At 46.4% G+C, this 14539-nt stretch overlaps 1 protein-coding gene across 1 annotated transcript in view; it reads left to right on the forward strand.

The window, feature by feature from the left end:
• Positions 1-14241, forward strand: part of LOC139234985 (V-type proton ATPase subunit B, brain isoform) — a 28271-nt gene extending 14030 nt beyond the window's left edge. Inside the window, exons 8-14 of the mRNA XM_070866042.1 lie at positions 861-958; positions 1544-1667; positions 2256-2406; positions 8329-8411; positions 8733-8837; positions 11752-11881; positions 12417-14241. Of these exons, the coding sequence (XP_070722143.1) occupies positions 861-958; positions 1544-1667; positions 2256-2406; positions 8329-8411; positions 8733-8837; positions 11752-11881; positions 12417-12559 (834 nt within the window). The 3' untranslated portion in view covers positions 12560-14241. The remainder of the gene's footprint in view (positions 1-860; positions 959-1543; positions 1668-2255; positions 2407-8328; positions 8412-8732; positions 8838-11751; positions 11882-12416) is intronic.
• Positions 14242-14539: the final 298 nt, after the last annotated feature.

Consider the following 14539-nt stretch of genomic DNA (forward strand, 5'->3'; position numbering starts at 1 on the left):
AGGAGAAAGTTGCATAGGTTGTAACCAATCAAGCAGAAGCAGCAGGAACATCTGGAAACTTACTCAGAGGATCCGCGGGATCCTTCCCAATCTACCTGATGGGGGAGAATTAGTGACCTCAAACGGATCATTCTATCCAGACTCTTGCATCTGTTCAGTTGCTCCTGGTTGAAATCCCCTTGGTTGTTCTTTTATCAAATTAGATAAAGGCAACTTCCCAAAGACGGGGGTGGTGGGGAGGGGCACTTGACTTCTCAAATTGCTGCTGCTATCAGTGAGCTGCGTATAGAGTAGTGTCATGGGCTAACACATGGGTCTGCTAAGTTTTCTCCTCAGTGCAGCCAGTCCGTGGATCCAGCTGAAGGAATCTCCCACCCAGTCAGTGTGGATGGAGGTATTTTGGAAAATAGATTACTTTGATGACGTACCCAAGGCTAAACCAGGCGAAGTTCTTGGAAATCTGGTCTCTGTTTTTGGCCCACTGAAATCAATGGGACAAATAACCTTTTCACATTCCATGCTTTTCTTATGTTCACTGTGATCACTGGTCAACTGGGCGTGCCACTGAGCAACACTGAGCATCTGGAGTACCTCCATCTCATGTGAGTAAAGTAAGGCACAAAATTGGTGGGCAATGGGCAAGTAGGGAAATACATTTTAACAGCATTGCCTTTCCCTTGAATCAGTCTTCAAGCCTGAAAAACAGAATTCCCACTCCTTCGACACCACAGTGTACCATGTACGCTGAATATTGAATGTAACGTCTGTCAGTGTATTCTAACGAGAACACAATTCAGTTAAAGTATTTTGAGAGAGACTGAGTGAATTGAAATTTATGACAAAAATGTTATCCCTTCTAGGTAAACATGGAGACTGCCAGGTTTTTCAAGTCGGACTTTGAGGAGAATGGTTCGATGGATAATGTGTGTCTGTTCCTGAATCTGGCCAATGACCCAACGTAAGTTAGTGTTCCACAGGGGACCCTGGGATGCTCTGACATTAATTCAGTTGTAAAATGGAGAGTACAGATTCCCACTGCCCTGAAGGGTTCTGCAATGGAGAGTGGACACTTACTGCCATTGATGAAGGCCCTGAGACACATTGTATAATGTTGGGACGTTCTGAAGTCTATTTGAACTGACCCTTGTGTGGAGAATTGAAGGCTGTTGCATTTCAGTTTATAAAGGTCAAATCAGAAAATGCATTGAAGGCGATGGAGTTTCAGGATTGTAAATTGCATGAAAGGGTGAAGGAAGTTGGGCTTGTTTTCTTTGCTAAAGAGGAGACTTGAGGTGACCTGATTGAAGTTTTAAAGATCATGAGGAGAATTGTCCAGGTTTAAATACCAGAGGACACAAGTTAGAAATTAGGAAGTTGGGTATATATTGGTTCCAGAGACAATCTGATATCTTTCTGGAGAGAGAAAAGAATGAGGGATTTGGGGTTCATTTCTGAAAGAGACAGCCTTATTGCTCAAATTAGATATTTCTATTCCTAAAAGCGATGTTAATTCTGACCTAAACTGTTGACTTGTCTCCCACAGCATTGAGCGTATTATTACTCCTCGTCTAGCACTGACAACCGCTGAGTTCCTAGCATACCAATGTGAGAAGCATGTGCTGGTTATTCTGACCGACATGAGCTCGTATGCAGAGGCACTTCGAGAGGTAAATCCAGACAAGGAAACTGAAATCCGCTTTCTAAAAATGTTGCACAACAACTTAATGGAAACGTCTTGCTAAATGTCTTCTGTAGGAGCTGGGGGAGGGAGTTTAAAGTTTGTGGATCTATCCCACACTGAAAAGCATTATTGCATTTCCAATAGAAGTTTCTTTGAACACTACACCAAAAAAAGTCTGCAAAATCCGATCAATTTAAGTAGCATGTAGGGATTTTGTTGAAACTTGCAGTTCTGCAGATTAATGCAGAAAATGCCTGCTCAAATTTGCCACTGTTGATTTATTTTTGCATATCAGGTTTAGGATATTGCTAAAGTTGTTTTCTGTGTCTAATTTACATAAGTAAAATGACACTTTGGAATAGATTACAATTATAGCTGTGGGCGTGCATTTAATTGATGCATAATAATTGCTAATAGACCTGCCACATCTCTTCTGTTACATTGAGATGTACTCAGCATGCACAGGTTGAAAATCGCTCCATTTTCCAGTAAACCTAGCTGATGGTTCAGTTGATACTGTTGTACAACTGTCCACTGTGTTGGTATGTAAACATATTTTGTTCAATCGTGGCAGGTCTCAGCTGCTCGAGAGGAAGTGCCTGGTCGACGCGGTTTCCCTGGTTACATGTATACTGACTTGGCCACCATTTACGAGAGAGCTGGGCGTGTAGAGGGTAGGAATGGTTCCATCACGCAGATCCCCATCCTAACCATGCCTAATGATGGTAAGCATTATTGATGCGAGGATGGCGACTATTCAAGGGACATTGACTATGGGTGTCATTTGCAGTGTGTCCAAGTCTGTTAAAAGTTTAATGGATTTTAGAGAGCCTGTATGTCACTCTGAAAGGAAGAGAATGAACAAAAGAAATCCAACTGTTATCTATAGTGTAAGTAAGGACGTCAGGTTGAACCTATTCACCCGAAGGGTAATCGAGTTATAGAGTAAGTTACTGAGGAAGGAAATGTTTTCGTACGGAACATTATCAAAAACTCTCAAAGTCCATATTAATGATATAGGGTGTTCCATAATCTTTGCACTTGGAACATCCGCAAGAAGTTGTGGGCCGGCCCTACTAAGTCTATGCTGGCTGTTAAATTATTGCGGTACTCATCCCTTAGAATAGTTTCTATTATTTTACGTTACTGATGGACTTTCTTCTGCTCTTTGGTGCTCCTGGTGAAATGGTGGTTTCCAAAAGCAGACCGAGTCTCCCGTGATTCAAAGCCTGGGGCATCATGTGTGTCATAGGTGGAGTAGTATGCCCGGGATTAACAATAACTTAGTGTAACTTCCTATGAACAGAAGTAAAGAGGTAAGTTCCAGTAGAGTACAAACATTTCTGACCAGGCAGAGGGACACTTACTGCAATCTTCTGAAACTGATTGCCTGCTGCTCCATCACTGGTGCTGCAAGTGAAACATAGAAAATACAAGCAGTAATAGGCCATTCAGCCCTTCAAGTCTGCACCGCCATTCAATATGATCATGGCTGATCTCAACACCATATTCCTTCTTTTTCCCCATACCCCTTAATGCCTTTTGTTTCTAGAAATATGTCTAGCTCCTTCTTAAATATATTCAGTGACTTGGCCTCCACAACCTTATGTGGTAGAGAATTCCACAGGTTCACCACTGTCTGAGTGAAAAAATTTCTCCTCATCTCGGTCCTAAATTTCCTACTCTGTATCCTCAGACTGTGACCCCTTGTTCTAGACTTCCCAGCCAGGGGAAACCTCCTCCCCGCATCCAGTTTATCCAACCCAGTCAGAATTTTATACGTTTCAATGAGATCCCCTCTCATTCTTCTAAATTGGGCCTAGTTGACTCAATCTCTCCTCATACGACAGTCCTGCCATCTCAGGAATCAGTCTGGTGAAACTTCGCTGCACTCCCTCTATGGCAAGTATATCCTTTCTTAGGTAAGGAGACTAAAACGGCACACAATACTCCAGGTGCGGTCTCACCAGGGCCCTGTATAACTGTAGTAAGACATCCTTGCTTCTGTACTCAAATCCTCTTGCAATTAAGGCACATACATTTGCTTTCCTAACTGCTTGCTGCACCTGCTTGTGTGCTTTCAATGACCGGTGTACAAGGACACCCAGATTCCTCTGTACATTGACACTTCCCAAGCCATCACCATTTAAATAATACTTTGTATATTTTTCCTACCAAAGTAGATAATTTCACATTTATCCACGTTATACTGCATCTGCCATGTGTTTGCCCACTCACTCAGCATCTTTGCCTCCTCATCATTTACTCACAATCTCACCTAATTTTGTGTTGTCAGCAAACTTGGAAATATTACATTTGATTCCCTCATCCAAATCATGTATATATATTGTAAATAGCTGGGGCCCAAGCACTGATCCCTGTAGTACCCCACTAGTCACTGCCCGCCACTCCGAAAATTACCTGTTTATTCCTACTCTCTGTTTCCTGTCAGTGAGCAAAATCTGATCATCAGGCTCTGGCTCAACAAACTATTCAAACAAAATACAAATGGATCCAGCTATTTATCCCAATCTGATGTGATGGGCATGTCATCTCATAGACTGATAGCTCTTCGACAGTGCGGCGCTCCCTCAGCACCGCCCCTCCGACAGTGCGCCGCTCCCTCGGTACTGCCCCTCCGACAGTGCGGCGCTCCCTCAGTACCCTCGGCACTCCCCCAGAGTTGTTGATGCCAGTTCATTGGATATATTCAAGATGGAGTCAGATAGGAGATCAAGGGGTATGGAGAGAAAGCAGGAAAGGGGTACTGAGGGAATGATCAGCCATGATCTTATTGAATGCCAGTGCAGGCTCGAAGGGCCGAATGGCCTACTCCTGCACCTATTTTCTATGTTTCTACCGCCCCTCCAACAGTGCAGAGCTCACACTGGGAGTCGGGATTATGTGCTCGAGTCTCTGGAGTGGGGCTCGAACCCACGACCTGGCTCTTAGGTGAGTGTGCTACCTACTGAGCCACGACTGACACCAAGCGATGACTGACTTACGACACTGAAAACGGAGACACCTATGCTAGTTGGACTTGTGTAGTTAGATAAAATGTAGTGCACATTCGGCCCAATGGGTCCATGCCAGTGTTTATGGTCCCAAGTTTCGGGCCGCGCCTAGAACGGCGCAGCCCCGACCTGGACGCCCGTTTTTCGCTCCACAAAGTGCGCCTAAAAAAAACTTACAGATTCTCCGGCTCCCTGCAGGTCGTTTGCAGCTCGGCGCGGCGCAGCACGAGCTGTAGGGGGCGGAGCTAGGTCCCTGCGCTGAAAACAGTGCCGGGACCTCTGCACATGCGCGCTACAGTGGCCGCGCATGTGCAGTAGCTCCAGGCGCCCAAAAATGTGTGGGAGGGGCCCGAAGCACGCAGCCCCTAGCCCTGGCCGAATGGCCTCACTGGGGCTGCGTCCATAAGGCTGCCTCCCACGCCCAGCTCCTGCTTCCTCCCGCCCCTGGAGGGACCCGACACCGACCCGACTCCTGCTTCTCCTCTTCCCCCCCCCCCCCCCGGACCCGACCCGCCTCCCGACCTGACCTCCCTCCCTCCCCCCACCCCCCCGACCCGAACCGAACCCTCCTCCCTCACACCACCGACCCCGCCCCCCCCCCCCCCCAACCCGACCCGACCAACCTGACCCCCCGCCCCCGACACGAACTGACCCGACCCGACCTCCCTCTGCCCCACCCCCCCACCGGACCCGACCCGCGCTCCCCCCAACCCGACCCGCGCTCCTGACCCTGGACCCCGACCCGACCCAACGCCACCTACCTGTAAATCTGGTGCTGGGGACGGGCCCTGCCCGAAGGCTTGGGCAGGGCCGGGCCCGGCCCGGGCAGCCGTCCCCGCCTTTCTCCCCCTTCTCTTCTCCCCTCCTCTCCTTCTCCCTCCCCCTCTCCTGTCCCCCCCTCTCCTTTCCCCCCCCCTCCTTTCCCCCCCTCTCCTTTCCCCTCCCCTCTCCTTTCCCCCCCCCTCCTTTCCCCCCCTCTCCTTTCCCCCCCTCTCCTTTCCCCCCCCCTCTCCTTTCCCCCCCCTCTCCTTTCCCCCCCCTCTCCTTTCCCCCCCCTCTCCTTTCCCCCCCCTCTCCTTTCCCCCCCCTCTCCTTTCCCCCCCTCTCCTTTCCCCCCCTCTCCTTTCCCCCCCTCTCCTTTCCCCCCCCTCTCCTTTCCCCCCCCTCTCCTTCCCCCCCTCTCCTTCCCCCCTCTCCTTTCCCCCCTCTCCTTTCCCCCCCCTCTCCTTTCCCCCCCCTCTCCTTTCCCCCCCCTCTCCTTTCCCCCCCCTCTCCTTTCCCCCCCCTCTCCTTTCCCCCCCCTCTCCTTTCCCCCCCCTCTCCTTTCCCCCCCCTCTCCTTTCCCCCCCCTCTCCTTTCCCCCCCCTCTCCTTTCCCCCCCCTCTCCTTTCCCCCCCCTCTCCTTTCCCCCCCCTCTCCTTTCCCCTCCCTCTCCTTTCCCCCCCTCTCCTTTCCCCCCCCTCTCCTTTCCCCCCCCTCTCCTTTCCCCCCCTCTCCTTTCCCCCCCCTCTCCTTTCCCCCCCCTCTCCTTTCCCCCCCCTCTCCTTTCCCCCCCTCTCCTTTCTCCCCTTCTCCTTCCCCCCCCCTCTCCTTTCCCCCCCTCTCCTTTCCCCCCCTCTCCTTTCCCCCCCCTCTCCTTTCCCCCCCCTCTCCTTTCCCCCCCCTCTCCTTTCCCCCCCCTCTCCTTTCCCCCCCCTCTCCTTTCCCCCCCCTCTCCTTTCCCCCCCCTCTCCTTTCCCCCCCCTCTCCTTTCCCCCACCTCTCCTTTCCCCCCCTCTCCTTCCCCCCCTCTCCTTACCCCCCCTCTCCTTTCCCACCATTCTCCTTTCCCCCCCTTCACCTTTCCCCCCCTTCTCCTTTACCCCCTTCTCCTTTCCCCCCCTTCTCCTTTCCCCCCCTTCCCCTTTCCCCCCCTTCTCCTTCCCCCCCTTCTCCTTTCCACCCCTTCTCTTATCCCCCTTCTCCTATCCCCCCCTTCTCCTCCCCCCCATCCCTCCCTTTACCCACCTCCTCCCCCCTCCCCTCGCTGTCAGAAACACAGACACTGACAGACAGAGAGTGAGAGACACACACAGACAGACAGAGAGATAGAGACACTGACAGAGACACACTGGCGGGGTGGGGGGGGGGGGGGCATCTCAGCACGCTGTTGGAGGGCTCCCGGTGCTGCAGTCGGTAAGTAGAAAATGTTTTATTTATTGATTTTTTTTAAAAATAATTATTTCTTATTAATTTTTTTTGATTGATTTATTGATGTTTTTCTCATTTATTATTGATGATGGCTCTTTATTTGTAAAACTGAAGTGTTTAATCTTTGTAAACTTCCCTTTAAACCCCCCCCCCCCATTCCCTACGCCTGATTTGTAACCTACGCCTGATTTTCTAAAGTGTAGACAAGGTTTTTTCGAGCGTATAAAAATCTTCACTTACTCCATTCTAAGTTAGTTTGGAGTAAGTTTTCACTGCCGAAACTTTGAAAACAGGCGTAAGTGGCCGCACATGCCCCCTTTTGAAAAAAAATTCTGTTCCAAAGTGAAACTGTTCTAACTGACTAGAACTGGAGCAAACTAAATGCCGAGAATTTGAATTTCTAAGATACTCCGTTCTACACCAGTTGCTCCAAAAAATCAGGAGCAACTGAGGCCGAAACTTGGGCCCAGTGTTCCACACGAGCCTCCTTTCACCCTTCTTCATCTAACCCTGTCAGTATAATCTTCTATTTCTTTCTCCCTCATGTGTTTATCCAGCTTCCCCTTAAATGCATCGATACTATTCACCCCAACCACTCCCTGTAGTAGCGAGTTCCGCATTCTTACCACTCTCTGGGTAAAGGAGTTTCTCCTGAATTCCCTATTAGATTTATTAGTGACTATCTTATATTGATGGCCCCTAGTTCTGGTCTCCCCCACAAGTGGAAACATCATTTCTACGTCTACCCTATTGAATCATTTCATAATTTTAAAGACCTCCTATCAGGTCACCCCTCAAGAGAAAAGAGACCCAGCCTGTTCAGCCTTTTCCTATTACGTATAACCTCTCAGTTCTGGTATCGTCTTCGTAAATCTTTTTGTTTGAAGTGTCAGCCATGGCTCAGTGGGTAACACATTCGCCTCTGAGTCAGAAGGTTGTGGGTTCCAGTCCCACTCCAGGGACTTGAGCACAAAAATCTAGGCTGACACTCCCAGTGCAGTACTGAGGCAAGAGTTCGTAGAGGGAAGTGACCGGGGTCCAGGAGAGGCATGAGTTTGAGGCTCGGAAGAGGCGAGGGCCCAGGGGCAGCACTGGCCAGTCCACGCTGCAATATATGCGCGCACTAGGTCCGTGCAGCAGAGCTTGGTTAACCCTTGCCACTGGACCAAGACCTAACTCTGTCAAGCCTGTGTGGTGGCTGGTGTGCAACGGCCACCACACGTTAAAAAAAATCCACACACAGGCATCTTCAGGATGTAGATCGGGATCTGGAATATTAGGTCCTTCATTGAAACACCTGTGAGCTCATCCCTTTTTGGCGTGAAAGCAAGTCATCCTCGATACGTGGGACCGCCTATGATGATGAGCTCTATATGGAGTAGGGAGCAGGTGTTGGTAGCTTTTAAGTATGGCTGATGTTTTTTTGTTGTATGTTAAATGCAGATATCACTCACCCCATCCCCGATCTGACTGGCTATATCACTGAAGGGCAAATCTACGTTGATCGACAGTTGCACAATAGACAGGTGAGTCTTTCTAGCTCTGTTATTCAGAGCCTTAGCACTGTATGAGCACCTGATTGCAGCATTCCCACTGCATTCAAACAGGTTGCGAGCTGGATTCAGAAGTGTTGCTTGCAAAGGCCCTGCACTCACTTCCACCATGAATGGGTCAATTAAAACAATATGAAAATGTGACCATCAGCTCCATGTATAAAATAACCTTCAAATTGCAGCTTTCTGGGTTTTGTTTCTTTTCCTTTTTAAGAAAGAAGTCCCTTCTTGGTGTGAGAAGTTTCCTGTTTGTGATTTGACTCCCCTGTTTTGTTTTGTGCTGCTGCCCCACAGATCTATCCACCAATTAACGTGCTTCCTTCACTGTCGAGATTGATGAAGTCGGCTATCGGGGAGGGTATGACACGCAAGGATCATGCAGACGTTTCCAACCAGCTGGTAAGGAACAGGAGTATGCCATTCAGCCCCTCATGCCTGTTCTTCTATTCAATTAGATTATGGCTGATCTGTACCTGAACTCCATTTACTCAACATGGTTCCATATCCCTTACTACCCTTGCTTAACAATAACCTATTAATCTGTATTTTGAAATTTTCAATGCCCACCCTCAACAGTTTTTTGGGGACAGATTCCAGATTACCACTACCTTTTGTGTGAAGAAATAATTCCTGACATCATCCCTGAACGGCCTAGTTCTAATTTTAAGGTTGTGTATGGTAAAATACGGCATTAAGTACTATTCCTGGGAGTTCGTTCTGCAGATTCATTGTTCAGTGGCAGCTGAATTCTTCTCGTCTTTAGGCTCAGACAGTTTTTTTTAATCACGTACATGCAACTGTAGTTCAGTGATTAGAGTTCAAGTTAAATAATCTGCTTGAATGTCTGTTGGATGCACCTTTATCATTTTAAAGATGTGCTTTATATTTTTTTTGACTATTTGCCAATGAAACTTACTATGTTATTCTCTCCTTAACAACTAAACAACCTGCATTTATATAAGCGCATTTAATATCGCAAGATATCCCAAGGCACCTTAGGAGTAGAAGTAGGAGGGAAACTAGGGAAGGTGACCAAAGGCACAGTCAAAGTGATCAAAAAAACTTGGAAGGTGGGGAGAGATGTAGCAATATGAAGGGGTTTGGAGAGGGAGTTTCGAATTCCGGGGGCAAAATGATTGAAAGGTCTGCCAACAATGGTGGTAGAGTGGAGGCAAGGGTAAACTCAGCAGACTAAGGGTGGAAGAAAAGAATGTGGGCTGGGATGTAGGATTCCGGGAGGTTGAAAGGTAGGGAAGGGCGAGCCTGGGGGGGGGGGGGGGGGATTTGAGGATGAGCATTTAACAGTCAGTGTGCGAGCAGATACGATCCACCAGAGGTTGATGAGGATCAGGGTGATAGGTGAGTGGGATTTTTGTGTAGAATAGGAGACAAGTGGAAGGGTTTTCAATGATTCAGAGTTGAGCAAGAACAGTTGAGTCTAGGGGTGACAACGTGTGGATGAGAAGTTGACGATTGTAGTGTATTTGCTTCATGGGCTCTTTGCTTAAGCATTCACAACTACATATTTACTGTAAAGAACTAGCTGGTTTATTAGAAAAGGTTTAACAATCAAACTGAACGCTACCAGTTCATCCAGCTTGCTCACAACTGCACACCTCATCGTGGCTGACCTAGACCCAACTGATTGGGGTTTTATTGAGTCTTGTGAACATCATGTGACTGGCTAAGCCACTCACAGTGCAACAGCACCACTATTATTTTAAATAAATAGATAAAGCCGAGTGCCCCCTTATTAAAGGGGGACTAAAACCTACAAATTATCAAATAAAACTTTAAAGGGAACTTAAAAGGTCAAATTAAAATTTGGTTGTCGGGGGTGATGATGCACTCCAGTCCCTCTGGTGCCCACCTCTCATAGAAGGCTGCGAGTGTACTGGTAGACATCGCGTGCTCCATCTCCAGGGACAACGTAGCCACGGAAGAGAGGCAGGCAGTCAACAGCTCCACAACTATTTTGTTGTAAGACAATTAAATCATTAAAACAAGTGCCCCTGATTAAAGGGGGGGGTGGAGACACTCCAAACACACTCAAACAAGTGCCCCGTTGTTTTTTGGTTTATTTGGGGGGAGGGGGAGGTTTTGAGGGCACTAAAAGCACACATTATACAAGTGCCCCCTGGCTAAAAAGGGGGGGGCACTAAAACCAGCGCAATAAACAAATTAAACTTTAGACATTTAAATCAAATTAAAATTTGGTTGCCGGGGGGTGATGATACACTCCAGTCTCTCCGGTGCCCACCTCTCGCGGAAGGCCGCGAGCGTACTGGTGGACACAGCGTGCTCTACAACTCTTTTGTTGTGAACAAAATAAACATTAAATCAAGTGTCCCCTGATTAAAGGGGTGGTGACACACCAAACACTTTTCAAGTGCCCTTTTTTGTGCTTCTTGTTTTTTTTGTAGTTTTTTTTGTGTTTTCTTTGGGGCACTAAAACACACAAATTTTACAAGTGTCCCCTATAAAAGGGAAGGGGGACACTAAAACCTGGCAATAAAACAAATTAAACTTTAAAACATATAAAATCAAATTAAAATTTGGTTGCCGGGGGTGATGATGCACTCCAGTCCCTCCGGCACCCACCTCTCGCGGAAGGCCGCGAGCATAATGATGGACACCGTGTGCTCCATCTCCAAGGACACCCTGGCGCGGATGTACGCACGGAAGCGAGGCAGTCAGACAATAGCTCCACAACTCTCTTTGGGAGACAAAAATAAACATTAAATCAAGTGTCCCCTGATCTGGGGGACACTTCAGACACTTTTCAACTGCCCTTTTTTTTGTGTTTTTTGTGGGGGGGTTTTGGGCTTTAAAATCATAAATTTTACAAGTGCCCCCTATAAAATGGGAGGGGGACACTAAAACTGGCAATTAAAACAAATTAGACTTTAAAACATATAAAATCAAGTTAAAATTTGGTTGCTGGGGGTAACGATGCACTCCAGTCCCTCCGGCGCCCACCTCTCGCGGAAGGCTGCGAGCGTACCGGTGGCATAGTGACAGGTACATACATTACAGCGATCATTGGGGGTAAAGTAGGGACAGACAGGTGCTGCTTTGGAGGTGGAAGTAGACAGTCTTGGTGATGGACTGGATGTGAGGTTTAAAGCTCAGCTCAGGGTAAAACGAGACAGTTGGATTGAGTGGGCATCCAGGGAGAGGGATAAAATTGGGAGCTAGCATGTAGAATTTGGTCGGAGTTTCTTCCTCGTATGTCTTGAAGGAAGGTGCTCAAAATTGTACATGCTGCCGTACTCTTCTAAAGAAGTCTTTACTGATGTTTTTCTCTCTGCAGTATGCATGCTATGCTATCGGTAAGGATGTCCAGGCTATGAAAGCTGTGGTTGGAGAGGAAGCTCTTACTGCTGATGACCTACTGTTTCTGGAATTCCTACAGAAATTTGAGAAGAACTTCATTGCTCAGGGTAAGTTTTCATTAGCATGAGAATTAAAGAAAGCTGCTGGTTTTCTCTTGCCACACCAGAGTTTCATTTGCTCTTCTTCCTACCATAGTTGTAGGCGATTGTTGGATTGCACTCCTCACAAAGCATGGTCTCAAATGACCAATTTAAGCTTTTAATTAGGTATTGCCGGTGCAATTGGAGGCCCAGCACTGTTGGTATTCAAATCTCCTATCTTAGCTGGAAGACCCACATGGCTGTGAAATTGAAGGGGGTGTCAGGTGCCACACATCAGTAGCAGTGGTTGTGGAGAACTATCTATGTACTCTGACATGACCGCTGTGCTAAAGGAGTAAAGATTTCATCTAACCTATCTAGCAATGGTTTTTAAATTAATTATTTTATCGAGAAACACACAAGGATGAGTAATATCATCTATACATCCTTATTGTATTTTATTCTGATAATTTTATAACTTTGAGCCATGTATCCCACGGCTTGGAAAGTCTTGTCTGCTCACACAGGAGTCTTTAACTTTCTAATTTCTTTACTTCTTTAGGGGCTTATGAAAACCGCACTGTGTACGAGACCTTGGACATCGGCTGGCAGTTATTGCGTATCTTCCCCAAGGAGATGCTAAAACGAATCCCACAGAGTATCCTGGCTGAGTTCTACCCAAGGGACTCTGGCACGAAGCATTAACTCCTCACTGTCTGCATTAGTGTACACTTTATTTTGTCACGTAACCTATTTATTTTCAGTGGTGTTTAAACTCTTGGGAAGTTGTGTTTGAACAAAGTGAACATTTGTGACTGTGCTGGTGTTTATTTTGAGATCTTTCACGCCGGGCAGAATTTGAAGCACCTGTCTTGGTGCCTGCTGGTTATACAGGCCCCTGACGCAGGCAAGCTTGCACTATGTCCACAAATAGGGGTTCGTGAGGGTTTCAGAGAGGCTTTCTTGCCAGTGATTGGGCATTGCCTTTGTTCTTTCAAGTGTATGAAAGGTGCTGAACTGATTTCCTGTGTCACAGGCTGCTAATGGCTATTAACTGATAATTCATGTGTAGCTTATAGTTATTAGCGTGTTAACTAACCATCCCACGGTTAATGATATTATCCAGTGACAAATAAAAACATCCTGTTTCACACCCCAGCACTCTCAAATGACAAAGTCACACTTCCTCTTTGCTAGTGCTCCAAGATGTCGCGTTCTCCAACTTACTCATTAGTTTCCACGGATGGTGCTCAAATTACTTTATAGATTTTTGAAGGGGGTTATCTGTTTGCTTAGCAAGAAACCTTTCTGATTTTTTTTTTGTGGAGTTGGAGGGAAGCTCTAACTTGTTTGATGGGTTTAGTTTGGAGCAGAGGCAAGGAAAAAGAGTACAGGAGATGGAGCTATTCTTCTGAATTTTCCTCTGTCATTTGATATACTGACAAAGTTGTGGAGTGCTTCAGCTGGTGGGCTTCCCATCACACCATTGGTGGTTGCTGAAGTTGCCATAGTAATTTAGTAAGATAGTGCCTGCTGATCAGTTGTGTTGGCCCAACCAGCACGTGCAGCTATTATTTTTGCATAATTGCCTCAAGTTTGATTCTTCATGCCAGTGGTATTGCCAAAAGTTGAACAGACTAGTTGCCAACATTTAAAATTTTCAGCTTATCTGACACCAGATGACTTTTCCCTTTGAACTTTTAGCAGTTTACATATTTGTTTGTTATTTATTATAAGGGCAGGTGCTTTTAAAATGGGAAGTGGCTTGAGGACAAAGGTCTTCCAAACCAACTGGCAGTCCCACTCCGTCCCTTTCTTTGTTTGTTTGGACCAGGTCTGAGTTAGGTTCTACTGTGTTCAGACTCTAGTCAGTTGCAGATGGATTAAGCCAATTGAAATGTAGTGTGATCCAGCACCAGTGTATTTATCTGAATGTGTTGGTGATTCACATGGAAAATGCAGGTCTTTTACATTTGTGTTGCATTCTGCATGAAACCTGTAAGCACTTTTTTCAAACCCCATTAGGCCGGTAGCCTTTCTACATTGTCATGGTTATTGATTTTTTTTCGTTGTGTTTTTCTTGTGCTCATACTGCCTGAATACCGCTTGTGGACTTATGGCACTGTTCTATTAAAGCCCTTCTGAGTACAGAAGAAGCGAGTTCTGGTCATACCTGACTCTGTCTCATGCAGTTTTTTTATTTATTTCCCCTGCATTGACTCCATGAGATGTACAAATTGTTTTGTTGTTCAGTGTTATAGGTAAGCTCATTTTGATAAAGTTGTGTTATACTCCATGCATTCCATAATTCTGATATGTGTATCCGTTGGTTTGAAATGAAAATATTGGAACATCTTGAAAATGTCAGTAATATATAAATAAATGTTAATAGAACAATAACAAGTGTTGACTCTCTTAATATATTTTATAGATACCGGTGTTGTTGAGGCTTTGAAAGCTACATGCCATTTATTTTAAAGCAACTGTCCAGCTTTTAATGTTTCATTGAGTTTTGAGAAAAATGGTCCACTTTACTGGATTAAAAAATATTTCCACAAATAAAGTTTGTTATAATATTGAACACAACTGTTATGTGGGACTGTAAGAAGGTTCATATTCACACTAAAACTAAAGCAACATGTTTTGTGTGTACTGGCAAGCAATAGAGATTGGGATCCTAATGCT

The sequence above is a fragment of the Pristiophorus japonicus genome, chromosome 22 (assembly GCF_044704955.1).
Source record: "Pristiophorus japonicus isolate sPriJap1 chromosome 22, sPriJap1.hap1, whole genome shotgun sequence".
NCBI lineage: Eukaryota > Metazoa > Chordata > Chondrichthyes > Pristiophoridae > Pristiophorus > Pristiophorus japonicus.